Genomic DNA, 25624 nt, shown 5'->3' on the forward strand with positions numbered 1-25624 from the left:
CTTATCTTCCAAATACTCCGGGAGGTTACATTGGCAGAACTCGGATAGAACATGTCATAGGTTTGGCAGCGTGAACCCCTTGCTCCCGCTAAATCAGTGATTTTCTGAGCTGAGCAAATCAAACAAAAATTTCTGCTTTCTAGCTATGATGGACCGACTGATTGAAAACATCCCCGACATGGGTTTTGATATATGGTGTGACGACAGCTTTCTGACCCTGACCGGGCCCCCCGATGCACCACTACCGCCGCAGCCTCATGAAAGTAGGTCCGGATACGCCAATATCTGACAATATATACAATACTGAGATTTTACCTTTCTTTTTATAGATCCGCAAGGGGCTATGGTCTACTGGGACAACCGGCCATTAGAAGTCAATGGCCAAGCATGGGTCTTGATGCCAGTTCCTAAGTGTGATGAAGACTTGCAAGCCTTCCATATGGACGGAGGGCACCGCGAAATTATCGTCTTATGTCCCAAGATGTTCGAACACTACCTTGACTTGGGAGACTATCAAATCGATATGACATCCCGCCCCCCGACGTTCTCCAGAGGCATACACATTGACAGTTTTGCTACTTCGTTGATGTTTGTCCTGGTCCATGAAGTATCGCACTGTGACTACTTCCTTCAGGGCCTTGCGACCAGTACGATAATACCCCGAACCCCAATCAGCCGGGCCATTTCCTTTCAACCCTCTAACAGGTATCTTTAGGTGATATCCCAGCAGATGCCGACGGTTATGGCTGGCAGGAGGCAGTCCGCCATGCCGACAACAACCATCTGTATGCATTGGAAAATGCTGGTAAGTCGGGAGTGTCTAACTGTTTCAATGATGCAGCATGCTGACCCATCTCGTCTAGACAATTTTGCTCTTTTTGTCCTTGGTAGCTATGACCCCTCTGATCGCCATTCTTTCTATCGTTTGATAGTTACTGACAATCCCAAGCCATGTTTCTGTCCAACAACGACTGGAGCACCGGGCTGAGCGATGATATGTTTGCAGATGCTCCTGCCCGTGAATTTCCTCCGTAAGGGGCTTTGGGAGGCTCCTTAGCCAGGTAGTTAATTAACAGCATAGAAGCGAGTGGGAAAGGCGTGTAACAGCCACTGTGAAGCAGTATAATAATACCAGCATAGATAGAGATGCCGCCGTCTTCAACATTTTGTTCCTCTTGTTAGTTATCGCCGTAGTTAACGATGTAACTGACTGCGTAGGTCGAAGTACTGTATCATGGGGCCACCCAAAGCCCAAATCCATCACATCGCATTATTGATGCCTCGACCAAGCATCAACAGCTTGAAGCTTCCGCGATCACACACCAGACGATGAGTCCTGGCTGGAGGCTTACTCCTTTGCTTTCTCGGCGCTACCAATACAAGAACAAAGGATTCCCGGCGTCGCAACTCGTTTTGCAGCCAGGAGATCGATTTTCGTATTTGGTACCCTCACTGAGTCAACACCATCGGCAACAGAAGCATTATATCACCCAGAGTCGGATGTCGAGGACCTGGAAGGGTATAGGCCCGGCGGTTACCATCCAACCCTCGCTGGCGACAGCTTCTGCGATGGGCGCTACGCTGTAGTCCACAAGCATCGTTCTGGTGGCTATTCCACAATCTGGCTTGCCCGAGACCAGCAGCTTCAACGCTATGTGTCACTGAAGATACTGGTTGCAGGAGCTTCACAGGACACACATGAGAGCAAAATTCTCCAGCTGCTCTCAAAGGGCAACCTGAATGGTCCGGGAAAGCAATTCATACCCTCACTGCTGCACCAGTTCTCATTTGATGGCCCCAATGGACATCACCAGTGCTTGGTCGGAGTTCCTACTGGCTGCAGTGTAGCCAGTTCCAAGGAAAACAGTACAAACTTCATGTTTCCCCCTGATGCCGCCAGATCTCTGGCCGCACAGCTCATTATGGGTGTGGCTTATTTGCATTCAAATGATGTGTGCCATAGAGAGGCTGGTGGAACAGAAGAGAGCGCCTTGACTAGTTAAACATTGATATCTCCATCATTGTTTATCTGATGAACATGGGTGTCAGTAACCATAAGTTATCTGCAATGCCGAGAGAGACGGATCTATGATATCGAGTCCGCGGGCATTACACCGACTACGCCCGTTACTGGGTTTGTTCGAGGATACAGCAGGATCACTCTTGTCGAGAATAGATAACAGACTAGATGTAGAGGGAGCCTCGGCTCTAGTTAAGTTATTAGTTAGCTTGGCCCAGCGACTCCTTGTCGACCCGGAATAAATAACCATCCAATTGCTCTGACAGCGTCACTATACCGACAACTCCACGCCCTCCAACTGCAACTGCTACAGCTGCACCAGTCTATATCACATCGAGCGTTCTGGCTTCAGAATGAGCACAGCAGTCGGCGAAGACATGTCTGCCCCCACTCGCGCCTCCGTGCTGATCGCAAATCTATCCTCAGTCTCAAAACGCATTGCAGCAGCATCAAACAGCCGAAACAACCACAATGAAACCAGCCCCAGCCCCAGCGCCGGCCCTGTTGCCGTGACCTCGACCAGCGACAGTAGTAATAACTCTGCAGCTCCTCCCGTGCGCCTCGTCGCAGTATCCAAACTAAAGCCGGCCTCTGATATCCTGGCGCTTCACTCCCCACCTACATCCCACCTGCACTTCGGAGAAAACTATATGCAGGAACTCCTTGAGAAGTCCAAGGCCTTACCCCCCGAAATCAGATGGCACTTTATCGGCGGCCTGCAGTCGAACAAATGCGTTACACTTGCACGCGAGGTACGGGGACTCTGGGCCGTTGAGAGCGTGGATACAGAGAAGAAGGCGTCATTGCTGGACAAAGGCTGGGGCGAACGAGCGGAATTCAAGCAGAAAGAAAACGGCGCCAATGAACCTCCGGATAGACGGTTACGTGTGTTTGTGCAGGTTAATACGTCGGGAGAAGAGAATAAATCAGGCATACAGCCAGGCGAGCCTACGCTGGAACTGTGTCGGTTTATCAGAGAAAAGTGTCCTCGGCTGAAGCTCCAGGGTTTAATGACTATTGGGGCCATCGCGCGATCAAAGGCTACTACGCCGGAAAACGAGAATGAAGACTTTGCTTGTCTACGAGATACAAGAGATATGGTGGTGGAGAAGCTGTCGTTGAAGGGAGAGGACACATTGGAATTGAGCATGGGCATGAGCAATGATTTTGAGGGCGCGATTGCGATGGGCAGCAACCAGGTCAGAGTTGGAAGTACGATTTTTGGGGCTCGTCCACCCAAGGGCGAGGCGAAGTCGTAATTTAAAAGAGAGCCATCATTACCATAGGGCCCGCCCACCTGTATAGTTATTATTATAAGAATATAGATTGAAAAAACACTGGCCACGCTGGCTCAGAATTTGATGCCTTTATTTTTAGGGGAATATATAGGTAAATAGACATAGAGTGCTCGGTACCATGGTTAACTGAGAACTCTGGCATCCATGAATCCCGTATGGCTGCTAGTCGCCAAAGATATCGCCAACATTTCCTCTAGAGATTCTGTCCTCCATCAATTCAACCAAGGCTCGCGGCACACCCTCTTGGGTCGCCCGAATGGTGATGCGGTACATCTAGATATGTGTTAGTGAATTAGGTCAAAGACAAGAGTAATGCTAAATGAAAGAAATGCAAACATAGCTTACCTGTTTCTCATAGTTGGGCTCAAGCCTGAGTAAACATCCGGTCTTCGAGCTTTGGGTTTGGTAAACAGCACATCCAACAAGGTTCTTCTGATTCGGGTCAACATTTGCAAGAATCTTCCATTTGAAACTCTCGACAATTGACTGGAGATCTCTTTCGCTCAGAGGACGGCCCTTCTTTGCAAGGCCAAACGTCGATTGGCTTTCCAAGGGTCCACCGCCTATTTGCCGCCAACGCTTAAAGAAATCATCCGACGTCAGGGATGAAGCCTCAATGTATCTATGCATGAGGATAGGTAACTGCAGGGTATACGCTTGCAGTGCACCAGCAAGGTATGATATCCGGATCGTGGGCGCCTTGGTAAACGGGCCGAGGCACTCGAAGCAAACAGTTTGGTGTGTTTGACCAGATGCAACAACATCTGGGTCGGGTATATCCTTCGTATCAATCTTCAGACTCTCAGGTGAAGGGTTATCCAGCGTTATGGTAAACGACCCGATTGAATACGCGGATTTATTTGCAAAGTAAAGCTTGCAGACTCCGAGGTGAGCTCGGTACTCGGAACGAAGGCCAACCTGGATTTGGGCATCCTCAAACAACACTCCCTCAGTCGCGAAGAAGAGTCGGTTAAACCCAGGCTCCCAGTCCGGAGATAAATGGGCGGCACTGGCCAAGTTCGGTGCTGTTTCGCCGGATGAAGCAAAGTCCAACCCTTCCAGATCGCTGGATGTTGTACCTTTGGCCCCTGTCTGCTGTGCAGCAACCGGTCCGTTGGCAGCCGATGTGAAGGTGCGTTTCAAACCCGTATTCTGTGTCAACATAAACTCCTTATCATCTGCATTGGCATCTTTGCCTCCAACAACCCAGGTCCGCTTATCACTCGTTCCAGAGCTCTTTTGATGTAGCCGGGACAATAGGACTGAAATTCTCTCAGAGAAAGGTGGCATCTCGTCGCAGACGGTCCGCAGGAGGTCATCAGTAGGTAGCGTAGCAAGCATTAGGTATTCATAAGCCCGTTGTTGCATCTCTGAATCGGGCGAGTGGCTGTATACTTGGAAGACTCGAAGTATTTGAGGTTTGATCTCTGGGAAGAGATTCACAAACTTGATAAAGGATGATAGGAGCAGGGCCCGAGTGTTGTCAGAACAGAACGCCATCTTCGAGTATAGTGCCAGAAACTGCTCGATGGGTGAGCATCCTTTGTTATCTGCAATGAGATGGCCAAATTCGCCCAGGATATAACCACCGATCTTCACCAGACTGTCATGGCACTCTCCCTTGATATAACCCAAAATGTGTTGTGCGGCATAAGCTTGGAGCTCTTCGTTATTTGTAACTACCTGAACAACTCGCTGCCAAACTTCATCACTGACATGGTCGCCGGCCACAGACAACAGCTTGAGCGAGATATCAATGTACCATTGAGCATCCGTAGCATACTTTTCTGTTAGAATAGCAATCTTGAGTACCATTTCCTCCCGAATGGCAAAGTCGGCGCTTTGAAGGTGCTTGAGAAGCTCGTTAACGATGGGCCGGGCATTTGAGGTATCACACATGCTGTAAAGGAGATCCAACCCCTTTCTTCGGACACTAATATCCCTGTCTCGCAAAGATCCAAGAATAATGTTTTGATGCTTCTGTATAGGGTCAAGGGTCTCTGCCCTAGCTGCGAAATGAGTCATTGCATCCAGTCCAAGGTATCTCACGTTTGTTTCTCGGGATTGAATGAATTTCCCAAGGCGGGAGGAAATCTGCATCATGAGGGTGTGTTCACTGTCAAGGTGGATTAAGAGATTGATTGCTTCAAAGAGTACCGCGTTCTGCGCATTGTTTTGCTGGACATTTTTTGGCATATCCATGGCGGAGTTCATGATTTGTTGAATACTCTGCCTTATTAGATCTCTCACATGGACATCCTCTACCAGATTAGGAATGAAGATGGTTAGCTACCAACTTGTCTAAATTCCACGATTTTGGGACCAACTAACCCGAGGGAGGATAATACTGCAACAATCGAAGCAGTTTAACTTGCATCCAAGGACACCCAACATTGTAGTAGATGTAGTCGGGCGCAATATCATGGTCAATAACAATCCTTTTCAGTCGCTGGGCCGCTTTGACATAACTCCCCTTATATTGATCAGGGTTATCCTGGACAAGCGCCATGACTAGAGAGGTGACAGAGAGGGCTACGCCCATGTCTGGGTCGTCCATCAATGATACGATGCGCTCAGCCCACTCCTGCTGGACAATTCCTGGGTATTTACGGTATAGCCGGAGAAGGGTGAGGGCAGCCTTCTTCTTGACAAAGGCTTTGGATGCACTGGATTTATGTTATGTTAGTAAATTTAGGTTAGGCGGGTATATAACCAGGGATATAACAACATACGGGGATATTAATAAACGATGCACGTCCGCACTTAAGGCTTCACCCATTTCCCTTCCACCGACATTGGCAACCGCGTGTAGAGCAAGACAGTTGTTTAATTCATGGTGATCCAGCAGGTCCTTCCGGATACTATTCACTACCAAGTGGAGTAATTCATGCTGTTCGTGAAGAAAAAGCGTGACGGCCAGGTACCCTATTTGCTTCTCAGAATATTTCGTAGCAGATATCAGGTTGACAGCCTCCAAATGACCAAAATCGACATCATAGCCTTGAATATAGACGTATAGAAGTTTGCAAACATATTTCTTCTTCTGATAGCCGTTCAGGCTTCCATCCTTAAATTTCTGTCGGATATTGGCCAGCTCCTTATTGATACGTTTCTCCTCCAGTTCCCTAGCTCGAGCATTACGCAGATCAGCTATGAACTGAACCAGCCCGCGCATAGAAGACATGGCGACTCAGTTCGGCGCGAGATCCCGAATATCTGCTTCCGTGGTCTCCTCTTCCTTTTTGGCCTCTCTATCCTTCGGTTTGGTGCCAGCTTGGAGGTGTCAAGTTACGGTTCATGTGCATTCCACAGGTGCATTCTTCTTCCTAATCATTGCCAGGCACACGATGCCAGCATTTTTGATGACGGTATAGGTATCGCAAAGGGCGGATCTGGTCAGATATTGATCGCAATTCGGCGCCTATAGGCCGTGCAACACTCGCTGAAACGAGGGACGGAGGTGAACACTTTGGGGGAACAGGACAGACAAGGCACGCGTCTCCTAGCTTTCCTATCCAGGTACACAGCTCTATAAGCTCCTCGGGCTTCGCCGCATGCGTCCGCGGGGCGACAGAGTGTAGAACAAGAGGCAGGATGTTTCCTTGCTTGCTTGCTTGCTATCTTGCTGTCTGTTCCCCTGGCGTCCGTGAGGTCCAAATCGGGCGACAGCGAGCTCGAGGCGGAAAAACATTTTGCCGGATTATCAAACCGCCGGCTGGACCCCTGCGTCCGTGCGCCCTTCAACTGACCTCGATTTCGTTCTTGCGAGAAAAAAAGGACAAGCCGAAGGCCACGATCAAAGGGCGAAAGGCAGGTACAGAGCCTGTTTTCTCATGTATTAATACTACCAGGACTTAATTCCTGGGACTATACCTGCCCCTAACCTGGAATTCTACGCAGAGACAAAATAAAACACAGAGGAAACGAAGTCTGATGGACATTGACTCCTTGATATGCTGAGTAGCTAACCTAACGACGAGAAGGTGATATACCTTGCAAAAAAGCAGAAACCAGAAAATAAACAGCAGACCTGGCCCAAATTGACGAAACAAATGAAAAATGCCGCCCACAGCGTCGCAAACAAGCCTACCCCGAGTCCCCCTGAGCACCGCATTTAACCTTCTTTACACCTTGTAGGTGAAATCGATCTCTCCGGGGAAGTTTCCAGAGTCAACGGCCCTCTCGCACGTACACGAGTCTAAGGAATCTCAAAAATTAGCCTGTCTGCCATGCTCGCACGCAGAAAGAGGTGGAGATAGGTAAATCGAGCCATGCCGGGTCGAGGATGGAAGATGAAACGTACCAGCCCCCCTCTTTCCACAAGGGCATGCATCACCGGAAATAGGATGGTTTTCGGACATGGCCCTCTCACACGTACATTGCCCAGCCGGGCGGCTTCCTATTAGTCGTGCCACGAGTGCCCTTGTTAGATTTATCTTCCAGCAAGCGAGAAAACAACCCCCTCGACACGCAGTCGCGGCACGGAGGGGCAGGGACAAGGGGGGGAGATAAAAAGATATAAATTCAATGGCAAAAGACCGGAAATCAAGCAAGAAAAGAAGGAAAAGGCCAGAACATTAACCTACTGCAGGAACAACGTGGGCCAGACATGTCGTTTTCGGTTTCTGCCTTGGTGCAGTTGCAGTGAAGAGCCTGTTCCTTGCCACAAGAGCACCTTGCTTGAGCGGCACAAACACAACCCTCCTTGGATGCGTGACAGCAGGACTGTGGTGGAGCAGTCATTTTCGCGTGTTTTTATTCTGTTTTGATTCTGAATCTGCTCGACCGGGTATTTTCCCGTTATCTTCTTTTGGAAGGCGGATAATAGGTATCAGTATCAGATGGACGGCTGATTTCCAACAAAGAAAAATATCAGAGGAGGAATGCAAGAAAGGAAGATGGGCGGTTTATTCTGCCTATGGCTCGAGGGATAAGGTCTTTTTTATATGCCCTCCCTTACTTCGACCTCCTTCCTTTCCTCCAGCGCGCAATTACCAACATCTTGACTGCGATTGGATAAACAACTATATGCTTATTAAGCATGTAACTAATGTCATGTGACCTTGGTTTCGTCATAGTAAGGGTAGATAATTTGACAGAGGTGAACGGGAGAATGTGAATACCGGATGGACTGGGATTTAGAGGGAAATGAAGAGGCTAAATCCTCGAGGCTAATATAAAGTAAGTACGTACAGGAGCCAGAGTGCGATGTGGTCATTAAGGAGGTAATAGTTGGGCTTGGATGCAACACCATTACCAAACCACTTGTGGAATGAGCATCATCTCAGACAAAGGTGGCCTGAGATATAGAGGAAAATAAAACATAGGAAACAAGTAGCGCCGTAAAAGCCATCAAAATCAACCGCTTATTCAAATGAAAGGGGGGCGGAATAGAGAATAAGGAGGAAGGTATATCGAACAGTAGAAATTGGAAACCGGGTGAAAGGAATAAAAAACATGCCGATGCGGAAAGTAAAGCTAGAGAGATGCTTTCAAATGAAAACGCCATAAACCCCATAGATAAAAACGAAACATTATGTTTAGCCTTGGAAGACAAACAAAAGGCATCCTGAAAAGTATGTGCTAGAAAGGTAGACAAGGCCAGCAGAATATGGCAGGTAAAAATGGGGGTCATATGTTGTGAAAGTAATAGACAAGAATAGTAATAGGAGTAAATAGTAAGTAATAGTAGTAGTGAATGGATTTCCAGTAAGGGAAACTCTCATTACCGTCAAATGTATCTAAGTCAACTGTCACGTTGACAAGATATCATATCGTTTCTGTATTAGATTGATAGAAGTAGCCTCGCTGCCTTGGGGCGGAGTAATCCGGTTCTGGGTAGCAACTTAGTTTTTGCTGTATGGTTTGTTGCAGCCATGCTGTGCCATGATTGTTATAAGCACCATGCATATCGGAACTTTTGCTCGACGGATGAGATGTTGGATTGTTCGTGCTGGTAGATGGGCTTTGTCGAGGGTAGGTAATCCCAAATGAACTTAGGTTGAACTGCGGACCGAGCCCCGAGAGCTGATCCTCTTCCTGTGTGGATTGAAGGGGCGCAGACTGCAAGGCTACGGCGGCTGCACGACTATGGTCTGCCTTCGGCGGCGATCCTTCACCTATCCTTGGCGTAGCGGTCACAGGCTGTCCTACCGTCTTCTGCTTGAACTCTTCTGCCACAGAACCTATTGGCTGGTTAGCAAGTGTTGGGGAGGGGCTGTTTATGTTGACACTCATGGTTCTTACCTAGACCAAACGGATCTCTCCGAGTAGACGCATCCAGAGATCGACTGCCATATGCATTATTTATGTTTGTGGAGGAGTCTGTGTCTGTGTACTCCAAAGGCGGAGTATGGCAAGGGATAGTACCGCGCATAGGCAGATTCAGTGATCCTGCCCTCGCTCTGAGTGAGGTATTGTACATGTGAAGCTGTGGGACAGAGGGGCCATGCGCCCCCTGCTGTTCTCCAAAGCTTCTGGGTACAAAGTTCATACGGCCATGAATGGAGGGATTTGCAGAAGGCAGAGAACCAAAGCTGCCTATGCTGTCACTGGATGTCGACATACTAGATATTGAGTCAGAGCCGCGACTGTAGGCAGAACTATCCCGACCGAAATAGCTACCATAGGCTGACGTAGAGCTCAAAGGGGAAGTAGTGTAATCATCTGCTGCTGCCGTTCCCGCCCGCGCTGAGCCATATGGATCATTTTCTTCTGGCGGGAAGAAGGTGCCTGGGGAGACTAGAGGTGTGGTATAACCGTGGTGCTCCGTCGCATAGGACGATTGTAGAGACTGGGCCATATCAAAATCATCAGGAAGTGCCCGAGATTTCAAGACCCGCTCCCGATCGTCTAGAGATAGACGCTTGAGCTTTGCCCGCCTTTTCAACATTTATTATTAGCGTTATAATATTAAGATCATGGAATAAAAAGGGAGTATACCTATTCTGAAACCAGACCTGGACTTGCCGTGGGCTCAGTCCAGGAATTTCTCTAGATAACCTCTCACGGTGAGCAGCGTCTGGATGCGCTTGGCGAGTAAATTCACTCATAAGATATCGAGTTTGGTTATGGGTAAGCCTGTAAGGGTGGGTTAGCATAATTCGACAATATCTCAGACGTATGGTGGATCCTCAGTACCTAAACCGCTTCATCTTTTTCCTATCAATCTTCTCCCCTCCGGTAGGTTTCGGTTCGTCATCTGCGTCATGAATTTCCACGTCCTCTGTAGCAGGGCTGTATATTTCCTGCTTGCTATCGATATGCCCGCTATCGCTTTGCTGCTCCCCGTCACCGGGAGTCTGGGGACTTCCGGGGCAAGAGCTCGCTGAACTCGACTGTAGAGCATCCGTTAGGTCACTGCAGGAGAGGTCCCCCTGGCTACCCTTGTGGGAACCCATATAGCAACTATCACTAGGATCCTGTGAGCTGTGTCCTTGTTCAGCTGCCTTCAAATAGGCCAGACCTCGAATATCACATTGGCCCGGGGTTGCATCTGGCTCTTGCTTGAGCGAGTCGGTAATTGGCGATTCACAGAATTGCATCATCATCGTAGATGGATGGTAATTGTGCAACTGTGGTGATGGCAACTGGTCTCCTATCCGCGTGTTGGTCCAGCCAGAGACATCTGTATAGACTTCATGGGTCGACATGCTGTATTAAGGAGGAAGCAGAAACAGGGTAGCAAACTAGAAGAGACGGGGAAAGGGTTCAACGTGGGAGGGACTATAGTAGCAGATATATATCGTCAACTCGTGGTAGGTATCCGATGTTGCCGGAGGGCCACCTATGTTTCAGCCATAGATATGCCAATTGCCTGTCTGTTGTCTAGCTATCTGGAGATATGCTCCACTGGATCACTGCGGTTCAAAACAATAAGATGGAGAGTTTGTCCCCACAACGTCGATGTCAAAGGAAACTGACAGGTGTTGTCTGTAGTCAGGAAAAATCGATTCTCTTTTTGTGTAGTGATTGTGAGAAGCTGAGACGATCAGCAGGGAAGACTCAAGGCTCAAAAGGGACCCGATTCTCTGGGATCGAGGGCGACTTGTAATAATAGAGTTCGACTGGCCTACGACAAAAGAGGGAGGTAGTTGGGTTACAGGGTAGTTGGAGGCACACCGGTGGGAAAGTTAGAACGCTGCCGTATTTATCGACAGCGGCGGATAATTGACCGATACAGGCAGACATCGAACAAGGCGGCCAAGGGGGGGAAATCCGCCGTGAGGAGCACAAACGAAAAGGAAGAGAGTTCCAAGGTTGGCGTAGCCACGGGAAAATGACGACTTTGCATTCATTTCTTTTTCTTTCCCATTCCTTTTTTTTCCCTTGAAAAGAAAAAATACGGGATATCCGAGTACCTTAACACCAGATACAAAAAACATAGGAGCCGGGGTGCAACGGTCTCCTAGGAGTTTTGGGCTTGAATGATGAGAGGAGGGGGCCAGGATAAGCATAGACAGCCACCCTGTCATGCTCAGACCAGCATCTCGGAGTAGTGCCTAGCTTAGCTTAGCACATGGGGGAAGTATGCGATGCATGGGTTGTGGGTCATTCAAGGATGGGGATACCAAAGTCTCACGTTGATGCGAAGATCACAACACTCTTAAATTATTTTAAGAGGGATGCTGCACTTGATCGGATCCAACTCCTTATCGTTATGTACGTGATCACTGGGGGTCGCGTGCACCGACCACCACATAAGATCGTTTCTCAACATAAACTAGTCTGTTTTATCTTGTATTTCCTTTTCTTTGCTGATAATATCAGATTTCCAGAAACCGAAAACGAGAGCGAGGGGCGCCCTTATCATATTGGCTGTAACACAGCAAGAGAAAGCATTTTTTTTATGCTTTACAAGTAAACAAGGGAGAATTGGCTGTATGTGCCAACCTCGTCTCCCCGGAAAATAGACGAAGGGCCAAAAGCCCCCCAAAAGAAAAGTGGAAGATTTACCTGGAAGATGCATGTATTATTCTGGGTCTTGAGTCTGAAGCCTTGGAGATCCCTGGGAGGCTGGGGTAAGACCGCTTAGGAGACCCTGCAAATCTTAAGCCTCTCCTGTGGGCCAATACTGGCTGGCAGAAGGAAGAGAAGGTCGAGAAAAGATAGGCGTTCGATAAAGCATCCAGAGTCATGCTCCTCTTCCACATTTTTATCTTTCCCAGCTCTATCCGGGCGTGGCTTATGGGGTGACAGGGGCGCAAGTGTAGCTGGAACCAATGCGGGGCATGCAGAACAGCCCGTAGGGTAGCATCATAGACGGGCGGTTGTTGGACAGAAGTCCTGAAGAGAGATTGGCCACAACAGCACGAGAACGAATGCTGGCACACAGTTCGACGCAAAGCCCATGGCGTTGAGTGGGAGCCGCCAGTTGGAGATCAGGTAAGGCTACCACAAACCAAAAATCCCACCCCCCCCCCCCCTGGATTTCTGGAAGAGGAATAGAGGCTATGCCCGCGGGAATTGCAAAACCGACTAGTCACGAATTAAAAGAGACGCAGAAAGGGCACGGTCAGATCGGACCGGCCCCCGAGGTTGGCTTAGGCTCTTCAGTGAAAGACGTCCTTTCTAATATAACCTTTCAAACGTCGTGAGGATATATCTTGCAGGAGTGCACCGTAATGACTGCCCAAGTTCCTTGAAAAGCTGGAAGTAGGCGCTTCCCTCTTGGGTGAGCGGGAAAGAAATCAGGCGGGATGCGAAGACGGGTCGTGTCCTAGGCCGGCTAGGTAGCCATCAAGCACCGCCCACTCAAGCTTTCTTCCTATCGAGGCTTCCCGCCATCAATCGACCCAAGGCAAGCCAGATGATCCGCAGATGTAACAGGCAGTGTAAGTAGGCAGCTGGCCGGTAAGGTATGCAGGCAAGCAGGCTGGCAGGAGTGTGGTGTATGGTGGGTCACTCAATTACCGTATCTCATGCAGGTATGTAAGAAATACGTACAACGTAAAGGTCCCATCATGCAAAAAATAAAAGAAAAAAGAAGTCTCGAAAGGAAACATCCATGAAGATGACAGGGAAAGAGTCGAGCCAAGGGCGCAACAGCCCGGGTAATTGGCTGATCTAAAGCGAAGGCAAATCTTTTGCACGCTGGAAGGCCAGCCTAGCAGCTGGAGGATGGAGAGACAGGGATGGACGACATTAAACCGGCCCGGAGCCAGATGCGACTCTTACAGGTCTGTCTGTCCGTCCGCATATGCATGCTGGTGTGACTTATCTGTATGGATGGATGACTGTTTTTTCAGCCGTTTCCAGGCCAAGGGGATCCGGAGGCGCGGGAGGGACAAGAAAAGGACGAAGCAACAGCAGCTGGTTTCCACCAACCGCGGAGGCCTTCGTTGGACATCTCAACCTTGCATCGAAGCGAAATGTGCAGGCTGCAAGAGAGTGAAGGACTGCTAAGGGCTGGGAACCGGGATATTGAAACCGTCCACGTGACTTACCAAGTGTTATTGTTCTTCTTTTCTTTTTCCTTCTTCGTCTCTTCATCTTCCTTGCAATCGACGTCTTCTCGTCTTCTCGGCGGCCCCAGAAGCCAGATATCCCGCCGAATCTTGTCGGAGATGGCTGGAGATGGAGATTGGATGGATAATTATAGCCCACCCGGCGACGTCAGCGATCGGAGGACAGGCTAGGCGTATAAGGTTGCCGCAGATCGGGGCTTCTGTGATGCTTCCATGAGCCAGCCGATGGACCGGTCAGAGAAATGGCTACTTTAGTGCCCGCTGCAGACTTTGTGTGGCAGCTAGAGACAAAACTCTGCTGGAAAACCGCGATTCGGAGTTCCACTGTCTGGTAGTGATTTTAATATTAGAGGCTCTGATGTGGGAACGAAGTCACGAAACCGTTGAGACAGTTACATGCATGCAGCCAGGATAGCCATGGGAGCTGTCAGAAGCAAAAATCAGACAGCAAACAGAGAGCGATTGACGGGCTTGACGGCAAACGGCAAACACGCAAGCCAGGAGGAGCCTTTGCGATGCGCACTGGCTCTGTTTCCCCCTTCGTCGCCACTCCGAATCATGTATGGAGCACCGAGGGAGAAGGATTGGACAATCTGAATATTGTCAGAAGTGCAAGCAGGACTGCTGCGTACCTGCAGATAGCAGAGCCAACGCAGCTTCAAGGATCCAAGCTACGGACATCTCTCCTGTCCGACGGAGTTCTCCGTTACGCGCTTGACATGTTTTTTCTGACTTGATCAACCTTTTTTTGCGTCGATCTAGCCATGGATACCTTGCATCGCTGTTTGCTGGTGGTGCTTGCTTGAAACTTGTCCGTTTTGCGGGATCTTTGCAAATAGCCGGCTGTTCTGTTGTTCGGGGGAATCCATTGCTGTCTCACGCTAATATACACAATGATGGCAAGCTCCGGCCGGGGTTGGTGATAGTCTCTTGTCCCTTGAAGAAAAATAGAGAAAGAAAGAAATCGTCTCCTATCTCCTCCCTCATTTTTTTTTTCTTTTACCCTCCTTGCTCCTTGCCCATTAAACCAATTTCGAAATCGTTTCAGCCCTGCCGCAACGAAATATTCCGTCAACCTCGCCTTATTCCTTATTAAGCAGGTGCCAATGCTTTCTTCAAAAAAACACGTTGTATAACTTCTTTTCGTATCTCCCGGGGAATAAGAGCTAGGCTGGGCATCGCCTGAAACTAAGTATGTAGATATCGGTCCGGAACCCAGTGCCGGGGATTTGATCCTGGCTGCTGCCGTCGCGTCTGCGTCAACTGTGCCACTGGTCACATCTGCTCACATATATCTATCGTCACCACGTAGCATGCATGTCCTTTAGATTCTGCATATCACTGCATGACAACATTGGTCCTGCAATCTAGTCGAAACCAATATAACCCGAATGCACGTAGGAATTGAGCACAGAATGGTTCGTTCCTGCACAGTTGATAGATCTGGGTTACAACCACGTGGAAGCTCATGAACCAATATTGCTTCATGACTCGTTTTTTGAAGCCGGGTTGAAGCCACCCGAAATTTGTTGAACGATCTGCAGATATGAGCCGATTTAGGTAAAGGGTACAAGGTCAAGTTTGAGTGGGTTGGGGTTCTGGGGCAGTAGTGTCAACGTTGCTTCCTTTGGTTTCATCTTCTTTGGAAATGTCAGCAGTATTCTCAGTCTCTGACTGTTGTTTTCCTGACGTGGAAGTTGGTGCTGGCGTGGCCTCAAAAAGCACTTTCAGGTTTTTCCCGTCCTCTATTTTATCCAGTTGACTGAGTTTACTCCTCGAAGCAATTCTCAATGTCCTCCAAGTTTTGCTTGCCTTGGCTTTGATGGATTGTTCTTTTTCTTCATCGTCTTTTGCCATGTCGATGTTAAAGTCGTCATCTGTTATACCACTCATATAGAAGTCAAGGCTGGGGGTTGAAAATCTACCACAAAAAGATTAGCAAAATCACTATCTCCCACGTTGTACCATTGCTACCATACCTTCCAGGCTCTTTCAGACGATTAAGATCCCCAAGATTTGATTCTACAGAAAGGAACCCAAGATCCAGCGAACCCATAGGAGTTGAGCGAAGCCGTCTGTTGGCTGTGATTTTGGCAGCACTTGACTGAGTATCCAAATGACTCTGTACAGGTACAGGTGGCCGTTCGATTGGTGGACATCCTTCTGCCTTCCATCGGACCCAGTTTTTATCTCTCGTCAGGACAGTGTCTACCATCCGGAAATAAAACTTTCCATCTGCGCCCTTTTGCAGGTAGCTCGCAATAGAAGATCTCATTTGGGTTGCCCACTTCGCCTAAGGTGACGGACTCAGCCATTGTCGGAGTTTGTTTGTTAAACCAGGATCTGTTTGCACTCACATCTTCATCGCTTAAAACATAACCGTAAAGAACGGACTTGTTGGTAGAATCAGCCAACTTGGCTTTGGACTTTGGCGTTAGCGAAAGCAAAAAATCAAGGAGAATCAAGGCCTGGACTAGAATATGTCTGCGGAAAGACACATCATTGATCTAGACCACAGTTAGCAAAGATATATCAACCCAGATACTGTTCGTCATACCTCAAGTTCAAATAAATCCCTACTAGTCAAATACTTGGGGTTGAAACTATTGGGCAAATCGGCTCCTCCTTCACCACGCTTGCGTTTTGTGCCTCGTCGTAATTCGTCTGAGCCCTTTGTTGTGCTACGAACCTCTAACTTTGAGCTTACTTTTCGGAAACTTGAGAGAGTTGCTTCCAGTCCAGATTTCAGAGATGCGAAGTGTGCGGTATCGAACAGTCTAGTGGGCTTAGAGAAACTCTCTTGAAGGCTCCAAAATGCAGCATAAAGGGTATCAAGCTCAAGTTCCGGCTGAATACCGGAGGCATTTCCGCGTTGGGGTGTAGCTTCATTGGTCGATTCCAAAGGTGTCTGAGCCGTTGTAGGCTCTTGCTCGGTACTCTTTGCATTGGAAACCAAAGTCTCGTCTTCTTGTATGTCTATATCCATCACCTCATCGCTTTCCGCCTGCGTTTTAGGTTGCGCATCGAATGTCGTGACATTTTCGGTGTGGTATTCTCCTCGGAGGTTCACGGAACTTTTATCACCCAAGGGGAAAGATTGGAAAAGGAAAATGAAAACACGACCACAAAAGACTGTGTCTTCAGCACGAGAGAGCCTCCTCAGCAGTTCGTTGCATGATCTGAGAATGATCAGAGACTTTTGTTTGAAGTGTTTCTATACATAAATAAAGATTAGCAACTGTCTAGGATTTATGAAATCAATGGGACTCACAGCAGTATTGCGCTCTCTTCTAGATTCGAGATAGTCAAACACTATTCTGCATCCGTCTATAGTTTGGCTATCCAGGAGTTCCTCTATAAGCCAGAATATGAGGCCCGGTTCGCATTTTTCTAGAGAACGCCTTCAGTATAAGTTCGACCAGTGTTGCGCCTCTCTTACAGTCCATTGAAAGACGTACCGTTGTCCGAAAAGATGGAGACAATATCTAAAAGGTTCCATATCTGCATAAACGAGGGCTCATCGATGGAGGTTGTAGCCTACAGGCGAGTGTGTTAGCAGAGGCCTTCCCAATGGACTGGAGGTAGAGGACGAACAAGCAAATCATAAAATATTTCGCGAAATGCAGTCTCAACCGCAGCATACTGAGTCTGCTGATTAGCCCCCACGGATACGCCATAATCACCTGCTAAAACACGCTCGATGACGTCTCCCAGGTTGGCTTCAGTCACTGGCGGCTCGATTGTAGGCGCATTCTTGAACGCGGCAGCTTTTTCCAGCAAGCTGCGTATAACATCCCTGTATACCTTCACGGCTCCCACATCCTTTCCACCCATCCTCAGGACGCTTTTATTTCTGCTTCTGCCGGCGAAAATGTGTGATGTTGACCAGGGCGAAGAGGCGCAAAGAGTGTGTTGTGGTTGACTATCAAATGTCGTTGCTTTCTCTTTGTCCTCTTTGAGACTTTTGACCTGGAGCTTTGCCGCACATGATCCGTGCGCCGCGCCAAAACCTCACCTAAGCCTAGTTAACCAACTAAACCACCAGATAAATATCAAATCCAATTTAATTCTACGAACAAGCCGGTGGTCTGCTGCTTCCAGGTGCCGCCGCGCAAAAGAACGAGGCGCATTCTCTTTGCTTGTAATGACCGAATTACAGATGCGCCCCGCAATGGCGCGTAACCTCGATGTCCGACCGACGGTTAATGACTTCCAAGACGAAAATCCATGGGTGTCTCTAGCTAAAGCTCACTGGCTGAAGGCTAGCAAAGTGCGCAAAGCGAGGCCAGAGGTGGTCAAGAATGAGATTTGGGATCCTCTGCAGCGTGATGGGTTCCCTCTTCATTCCCTTTTAATACTAGAAAATCTGCACATTCTTGAGAGGTAAATACACACGCCGCAGCTCTGTGGTTTATTGTCGATTTGACTAACACTATTACGCAAAGGTTTCTTTGGCCAACATTTACAGAAGATGCATCGAACTACCATGTTATGTTAATTGCTGTAATTGTAGGAATAAAGAGAAGGGAGCATTTACCCATTTGGAGTACGTATACCCTGAGAAATCCCATTTATGTTGGACATATCTAACGCCAGACACACCTATTAGCCCATTTCTTCGACCGCCCTTCGGATTTCTCAGTCCTCTTCAGACGTATACTCTCTATGAACCTCGACGATACACTACCACTGCCTTCGAAAATACATCTTCTGTCTTTCGTGATCGGTGCTTTTCAATCTCTTGAATGCAGCCAGATTCGCAAAGAGTGTGCTCCACTGGTTTCCATTGCTATATGGGACAATCTTTTCAGCAAGGAATCGAGGGACAATTTGCTTCAGCAGTCAGCAGCACTGAAAAAGGCGTGGCGATTGGCCGGCAAACGATATGACTCGGCAGATGAGCAAGGGAAGTCGAGGATACGATTTGAAAGGTCATGGCTATACTCTATGCTCATTGAATTTCTCAAACGTATAAATCCCGCCCAAGTCGAGCGCAACGGCGAAGATAATATTCGATTTTGTGAAAGATTTCTGGAACTATTGGTGGACCTCGAGAGTCAGCTCCCTACTCGACGATACGTGAATGAATTGTTGAAGGATCTTAATATTTTAGCTGTTCTTCGCAAGAGCAAGCTCTATAACGATGATAAAAATACTCTATTTAGGGATTTTTATGTTCTGCTACGGCGATTTATCAACTTCTCTATTGATGATCAAACCGGCCAACATCTGTCAGCGCAAGACGCCTACAACATCCACTGTCAAGAATTGGCACGTCTTCAAAGGACTGCACTTAAGCATTTCAAAGATGACCTAACGCTGCTTGCATTAGCAAACTACGGATCACTTGAGCAACGGTCCGAGCTTGCGGAACATCTCCGCAGCATTAATGATTCGCAATTGAAGCAGCTTTGCCACCTATTGGGATTCAGAACCTCCTATCCTGAGCACACAAATATTGTACTTGACCGAGAGCTACTCCTGGAAATACTCCTTTTATATTTCGAAAGACGGCCAACTTTCCAAGAAGCCACTGCAGATGTCAGCATCCTTCCTACTGAGGAGTCATTATATGACCCCGCCTTGGTTCGAAATGAAACATATGATGGTTCTAGGCCTCTCGCGATTCCAAAGCTGAACCTCCAATATCTCAGCCTAGGTGACTTTTTGTGGAGGTCATTTCTTTTATACCGGTCTGAGTCTTTCTATGAAATTAAGAGCGACCTGGAATCCATTGTCAAACGAATGCAGCCAAAATCGGGACAAGATGGCAAGGTTTTATTCGACGGGTTCTCTAGAATGGCTTTGCCTATTTCAAAGCCTGCTATAATCGATGTGGCTCAGGCACGAGTAGGGTCTCTTCATCCAGCCTATGTTCGCTCAGAAATAACTCTCGAAGTTGGCAGGCTCGGTGACACTATCCGACAAGAGTGGGAATCGCTTCGGCCAGATGATGTTGTCTTTTTACTTTCAGTGACGCCCAAACAGGTAGATAAGTCTAGCCTTGCAGCCAGCCAACGATCAGAGTCTAGAAACAGCATTAATATCTCTCACATTCGAACTGGCACAGTGGTTCAAATCCTGGATGAGAATGGGCGCCAGTTACGGGATACTTCACAAGGCAGAGCTAACGGCTATTCCCAACGACCTCGTCTAAGGAGACTTATTGTGAACTTGGATGCAGTTTCTTATAAAGCTGATCTAGACAGTGTACAAAAGGGCAAACCAGATATTTACGGCTTCATAAATGTGCTTGTACGCCGAAAATCACGAGAGAACAACTTCCGACCTATTTTGGAGACGATGCGATCATTGACTATTACCGATGCAGAGCTTCCGTCGTGGCTCCAGGAGGTTTTCCTGGGCTATGGTGATCCTGCCGGCGCGAGATATACAGAGCTTGAAAGCCGTGTGAAGTCTGTTGATTATCGAGATACTTTCCTTGACTGGCATCATCTTGTGGAGAGCTTCCCAGGGCAGAAAATGGAGCCTCCGGAAGGCTCTACGACCATCTTTGGGCCCCCTTACGTTCTCGAAATGGTTGATGAATCGCCAAAAGCCGAGACACTGAACCCTTCCAAGAAACGAAGAAGAGACCAGGCTGAGTCAGTACAGCCAATTTCCAATTCTATCAAAGTATCTACATATAAGCCTCCGAACCCTGGCCCCTATCCCATGGATGCCCCGAAACTCAACCAAGTTCGATTCACTCCTGCTCAGGTTGAGGCCATTACCTCCGGGACTCAGCCAGGGTTGACGGTGATAGTTGGCCCTCCAGGAACCGGCAAAACGGATGTGATTACCCAGATTATAAACAATATCTACCATAATTTTCCCCAGGAGCGTACCCTGCTCATTGCCCACAGCAACCAAGCACTCAACCAGCTATTCCAAAAAATTGTTGCGTTGGACATTGACGAGCGCCATTTACTTCGTCTTGGCCATGGAGAGGAAGAGCTCGAGACAGAGTCTAATTTTGGCAAATTTGGCCGAGTCGAGTCATTCCTTGAAAATCGAGTAAAGTTCCTCTCAGAGGTCGACCGTCTCGCTGCCTCAATTGGAGCCGAAGGAGCTCATGGAAGTACCTGTGAAACAGCGGGGTATTTTGATACTGTCTATATACGTCCAGCATGGATCAAATTTTGGGATAAGGTGCGATCCGATGGTTCGACAAGTGAAGAAATTATCAAGCACTTCCCTTTCCACGGGTTTTTCTCCAACGCCCCTCAGCCTGTGTTCCCGGCAGATGCCTCGAAAGATACGCTCATCGACATTGCCGAAGGGTGTGAGAGACATATAAGGAAACTCTTCTCTGAGCTGGAAGATATAAGGCCATTTGAGATTCTACGACAACAGCGGGATAAGGCCAACTATCTGCTGATTAAAGAGGCCAGAATCATTGCCATGACCTCCACCCATGCCGCTATGAGACGACAGGAGATTTCTGATCTGGGCTTCCACTATGACAGCGTGGTCATGGAAGAAGCAGCACAGATCACGGAGATTGAAAGTGTGATCCCGTGCATGATGCAGAAGACGAAGAATGGAGAATTCCCCCTGAAGCGGATTGTGTTATGCGGTGATCACTTGCAGAACTCACCGATTGTCCAAAACATAGCATTTCGCCAGTACGCCAATTTTGAACAAACGCTGTTCCTACGGTTGGTGAGACTCGGTGTGCCTACCATCAACCTTGACCAGCAGGGTCGGGCCCGCGCCTCCATTGCCGAGTTGTTCAAATGGCGGTATGAGAAGCTAGGCAATCTCCCCATTGTCGAGAATCAAGAGGAGTTCAAGCTTGCCAACGCCGGCTTCCGCTACGACTACCAGCTCATCAACGTGTCAGACTACCAGGGCCAAGGTGAAAGGGAGCCGACTCCCCACTTTATCCAGAATCTCGGTGAGGCCGAATACGCAGTTGGGATTTACCAATATATGCGATTACTGGGGTATCCGGCATCGAAGATCTCGATTCTAGCCACATACGCAGGACAGAAGGCATTGATCAAAGATGTTCTGAGCCACAGGTGTGCAAAGAACTCTCTTTTCGGTATGCCCAAAATCGTCACAACAGTAGACAAGTACCAGGGCGAACAGAATGACTGTAAGTGCCCATCAACAAATCTTTTAACATCGACCCGCCCCTGATAATTTCGCTTTAATTTTATTCTAGATATCATTCTTTCTCTCACCCGCACTAAGTCTGTGGGCTACCTGCGAGACGTACGACGGCTTACTGTAGCACTATCTCGAGCACGCTTGGGTCTTTACATTCTCGGCCGCCGAGAGGTTTTTGAATCCTGCTTTGAACTCAAGCCTGCATTTGATATTCTGGGTCAACGCCCAGATAAGCTGATGCTTATACCCAACGAGATGTTCCCGGCAACAAGGGCAGTAGATGCTGCAGACAACGAGGGCACTCCCATGGAGAACCTTGAGCATCTTGGACAGTATGTATTCGAGATGACGCAGGCCAAAGTAAAAGCTCTTGGGGTGGAGACGACCGTTGTTGAGGCTGGCGATGAAAATGACGTGCCAGCAGGAGAGTCCGATGATGAAGACGATACTGCACGGGAAGGTGCTATTGAGTAGCTAACCAGGGGCATGCCACTTTGATGTTTAATTATGTGGAATTTGGAATTTATTACATGTATGAACAGAGCCATTGTTTTCCTCCTGAGTGATTTCCCCATTATAGAATAACCCGTTAACGGGTATTTCTCTATATCTATCCTATCAGTTAGTTATATATGTCCCACTCTCCCGTGTGTTAAATTACAAAAAGGCCCTGTCCATTGGCCCTGTTAGCCGTGTTCTGAAAATTTCAAGGGCAAGGACCAGCTGCTGTGGAATCATTTTCAACATTCAGGAGCTGTCTCGCGGGATATCTCAAGAAGGGTTCATCCAAAGAAAATGTGAAACGGTCAGAGAATGTCTAAAGGGGTAAGTAACTCCCGAGGAACCGCAATTCCAAGGCTTCTCGAAAAAAAAAAAACAACGAATTAACTAATATTAGTTAACTAGTACAAGTGAGAGCTCGAGGATCAGGACTTCTTTTGTTCGATGATGTTTCTGGGGTCCCTGAAGGCTTGGGCGATGTACCTATCACGAAAGGTGTAAGCGAGAGTCCCAACTTGCCGGTGCATCCATGGCCGTTCTTGATCCCTTACTTTGTGTGGCTGCCTCTTGCCACAAGCTCGTCCTCCTTGTTGGTGAATTTTATGGTCGTGTATGCTAATTTGTTGCCAACTGGAGCCATCGTTAGATTCCCAAGAAGCACTTCTCCCATCTCGCCAAATTGGACCAATGACATCTACGGACAGCCACAACATCGCGATCGTCCAAGCAGAAAGTACGGAGTAGAACGGTGGAAACTTACACTTATCGCAAGTTACCTCCTAGAACAGCTTAGTTAGAAGGCACCCGTCTTTTCTGAGGGGTTCTAGCAGAGATCACCTACCGCCAGTATTTTATCGCCAACCTTCCCGCCAGAGCCTAGATATGTGACTGGTAGGGTAACGTTAAGTTAGCCAAAGCCCAAAGCGTTCCCATCTGAACGGTTCATAGTTCCCGTTACCGTTCAAGTCAGTAGATACGCCAGTCGCAAAAAGGCCATGAGAAGCGACGGCAAGCGAGCCTCCGAGATCAACTAGAAACAGCCTAGTTAAAAAAAAAAAAAAAAAGCCAGAAACAAACAAAGCAGGTGAGAGAAGAAGCAGTAGTAACTATGACACGGAGACACGCATACCCATGCTGGCGATTGTTCCTCCATGAAGAATGCCCAATCGATTCTGAAGCAGACAAGCATCAATCATCGGCATGGCAAACTGTGGCCCATCATCATCGTGTTAAGAGGCCGGCGGCATACCGTGTGTTCTTTTTGCACATCCAGCTCAAAATGGACAGTTCCTGGGCGAGCAGCAGTGATCCGTAGCTACGTCAATATCAGAGCAGATCAGCATCTCTTGTAACAGCCCTTTTCACCCCGATGATGTCAATGATCTCGGGGAACACTGTTCATGTTCATGTTGGCAAAGAAAGGCCCTGCGTTCTGGCACCACCCCCCTGGCCATTCGATGTCTGATGAACATGCAGCACAAGCACGCCGTGGGAGACAAAACATACACTGTCCAGTAGCCTGCGCATCTCTCGTCAGCCACGTATCCATGTATAGCAGGCCATCCCGTACGGAGGACTTAACTACACACCTTGGTTCCAGCCCTGAGGTCGCGCGGAAGTTCGCCCATACCTACAGCCAGCCAACCGGATGAGCGTGGGAACCGCCAAACAAGAGCCCCCGGGTGCAGCAGATAACTAGTTACCGAGTTCACAAACTTCAGCGTGGCCATCGTATCGCCCTGACTCTCCGTCCGTCTGTCTGTCCGTCAGTCCGTCTGTCTCTACACGGCGTAAAGTAGACAGGCCCATGTCGTCGCTTTTATGCACCTCGTCGGACATCTTAATATCGCTGACTAAGCCTCCTCCTCGCGGTCGAGTTTAAAAGGCGGCCGGCAAGGGGGAAGACGAGGATGAGGACGAGGACGACTTGCTTGCTGCACGGCGTTGCGCTGCTCTGCGTCTCTGCTGTACTCTGGCCCCAGGCTGCATATGCTTGCTCTCTGCTTGCTTGTTCGTGCATGCGTCTTCTGCACCCCATAGCCCTCTTGTCTTAAATTTAGCTGTCTCTGTCACCGGCGCTAGCCTCGGAGACGCCCCCATGTTGGCTGCATTTATGGATTGATACTTACAGAGCACTCCGTACTGACCACAGAGGGGCAGACAGACGAGCGATAGACAAGAGTCACGAAGCTGTCACAGCCTGCGAAGACGAAACACGAAGAGAGCAGACCAGAAACACGGCCAGCCGCCGATCTAGGCTTCCTCTGCCTCTCCTTTGGCGGCCAGGACGAAGCCCCCTGTCGACGGGAGAAGACGGCCAAGCAGCCTAACTCTTAGCCACCCGTTCGGACTTGCACAGGCTGCTTGCTAGCTGTAGAGCCGTCCAGCTTGTTGTTGCTTATCTTACGGACCTCGGGCGGGCGAGACACAAGGACTGTTCTAGCTATAGCGGGCCGCTGATATAGCAGTAGTTAGCGAGCTTGGGGGGGGGGAGGGCTGCTTTTGAGGCCGCAGAAGCAAGCAAGCAACTTCACGGACTGGAGAAAAAGGCCTGGCCAGACGTCATAAAGCAGCTCATCGGACGGGCGGTAGTTACTGTACTTATGTACATGCGCCCTTCGAGACTCGCGGAAGAACAACTAGTACAGCCTGCGATTGGCCTCCTGCGGGACAGAAAAGGGCTCGCTCGTCTTCTCTGCTGCTTCTCCCCCATGTCGGTGGCTTCCGCGCCGCGGGAACTGTAAGCTAAAAGTCGAACTATGGAACCCGAGGCTTCTGCAGGGCATTTTACTCTGAGTTAAGATTCCACGCTACCATAGGGGAAAATTGAGTTTTTTCAGAACGCTAAATCCATTATTCTAATACGAGTGGAGCTCTAGCTTATTATATAATAGTATCTATACTATAAATATATTAAGAATATTTACTAGTTTAGTATATTACTCTATTATATATATATTAATTAAGAAGAATATTTTAATTATTAAAATATACTTGATGTGAAAAATTTATCTACTATATTTACTATTTATCTACTACTCTAATACTAATTATAAATTAGAATTTACTATTATACTACTTTAGTATTAATATTATATTATTTTAATATTAACTATAAATTAAAATTTATTATTATACTACTTTAATACTAATTATAAATTAAAATTTAATATAGATTTAGAAAATTATCTTTATTATTTACTATCTAAATTTCTTTTATA

At 48.1% G+C, this 25624-nt stretch overlaps 7 protein-coding genes across 7 annotated transcripts; 3 read left to right on the forward strand and 4 right to left on the reverse strand.

Annotated features, from left to right (window-relative positions):
* Positions 1-148: 148 nt before the first annotated feature.
* On the forward strand, positions 149-2003 carry ARB_03579 (protein kinase, putative; the record flags this gene model as incomplete). Its single annotated transcript, XM_003010181.1, has 6 exons — positions 149-263; positions 330-647; positions 716-805; positions 950-1031; positions 1082-1177; positions 1307-2003. The coding sequence occupies 6 exons, from the start codon at positions 149-151 to the stop codon at positions 2001-2003; spliced, it is 1398 nt and encodes a 465-aa protein (XP_003010227.1).
* Positions 2004-2373: 370 nt separating this feature from the next.
* On the forward strand, positions 2374-3279 carry ARB_03580 (uncharacterized protein; the record flags this gene model as incomplete). Its single annotated transcript, XM_003010182.1, has 1 exon — positions 2374-3279. The coding sequence occupies one exon, from the start codon at positions 2374-2376 to the stop codon at positions 3277-3279; it is 906 nt and encodes a 301-aa protein (XP_003010228.1).
* A 201-nt stretch (positions 3280-3480) lies between these two features.
* Positions 3481-6502, reverse strand: ARB_03581 (uncharacterized protein; the record flags this gene model as incomplete). The annotated part of the gene is made up of 4 exons (XM_003010183.1): positions 3481-3591; positions 3664-5579; positions 5650-5984; positions 6051-6502. The coding sequence occupies 4 exons, from the start codon at positions 6500-6502 to the stop codon at positions 3481-3483; spliced, it is 2814 nt and encodes a 937-aa protein (XP_003010229.1).
* A 2585-nt stretch (positions 6503-9087) lies between these two features.
* Positions 9088-10210, reverse strand: ARB_03582 (homeobox transcription factor, putative; the record flags this gene model as incomplete). Its single annotated transcript, XM_003010184.1, has 2 exons — positions 9088-9503; positions 9565-10210. 2 exons carry the CDS (start codon positions 10208-10210, stop codon positions 9088-9090), a joined length of 1062 nt encoding a protein of 353 aa, XP_003010230.1.
* A 241-nt stretch (positions 10211-10451) lies between these two features.
* On the reverse strand, positions 10452-10970 carry ARB_03583 (uncharacterized protein; the record flags this gene model as incomplete). Its single annotated transcript, XM_003010185.1, has 1 exon — positions 10452-10970. One exon carries the CDS (start codon positions 10968-10970, stop codon positions 10452-10454), a length of 519 nt encoding a protein of 172 aa, XP_003010231.1.
* Positions 10971-15359: 4389 nt separating this feature from the next.
* Positions 15360-17618, reverse strand: ARB_03584 (uncharacterized protein; the record flags this gene model as incomplete). The annotated part of the gene is made up of 7 exons (XM_003010186.1): positions 15360-15690; positions 15764-16077; positions 16142-16291; positions 16342-16998; positions 17056-17138; positions 17243-17321; positions 17379-17618. 7 exons carry the CDS (start codon positions 17616-17618, stop codon positions 15360-15362), a joined length of 1854 nt encoding a protein of 617 aa, XP_003010232.1.
* A 337-nt stretch (positions 17619-17955) lies between these two features.
* On the forward strand, positions 17956-22376 carry ARB_03585 (uncharacterized protein; the record flags this gene model as incomplete). The annotated part of the gene is made up of 4 exons (XM_003010187.1): positions 17956-18167; positions 18298-18330; positions 18437-21888; positions 21958-22376. The coding sequence occupies 4 exons, from the start codon at positions 17956-17958 to the stop codon at positions 22374-22376; spliced, it is 4116 nt and encodes a 1371-aa protein (XP_003010233.1).
* Between the last annotated feature and the right edge of the window lie 3248 nt (positions 22377-25624).

This window comes from Trichophyton benhamiae (genome assembly GCF_000151125.1).
Source record: "Trichophyton benhamiae CBS 112371 chromosome Unknown Abenha-G-c-136h12.r1, whole genome shotgun sequence".
NCBI classification, from domain to species: Eukaryota; Fungi; Ascomycota; class Eurotiomycetes; order Onygenales; family Arthrodermataceae; genus Trichophyton; species Trichophyton benhamiae.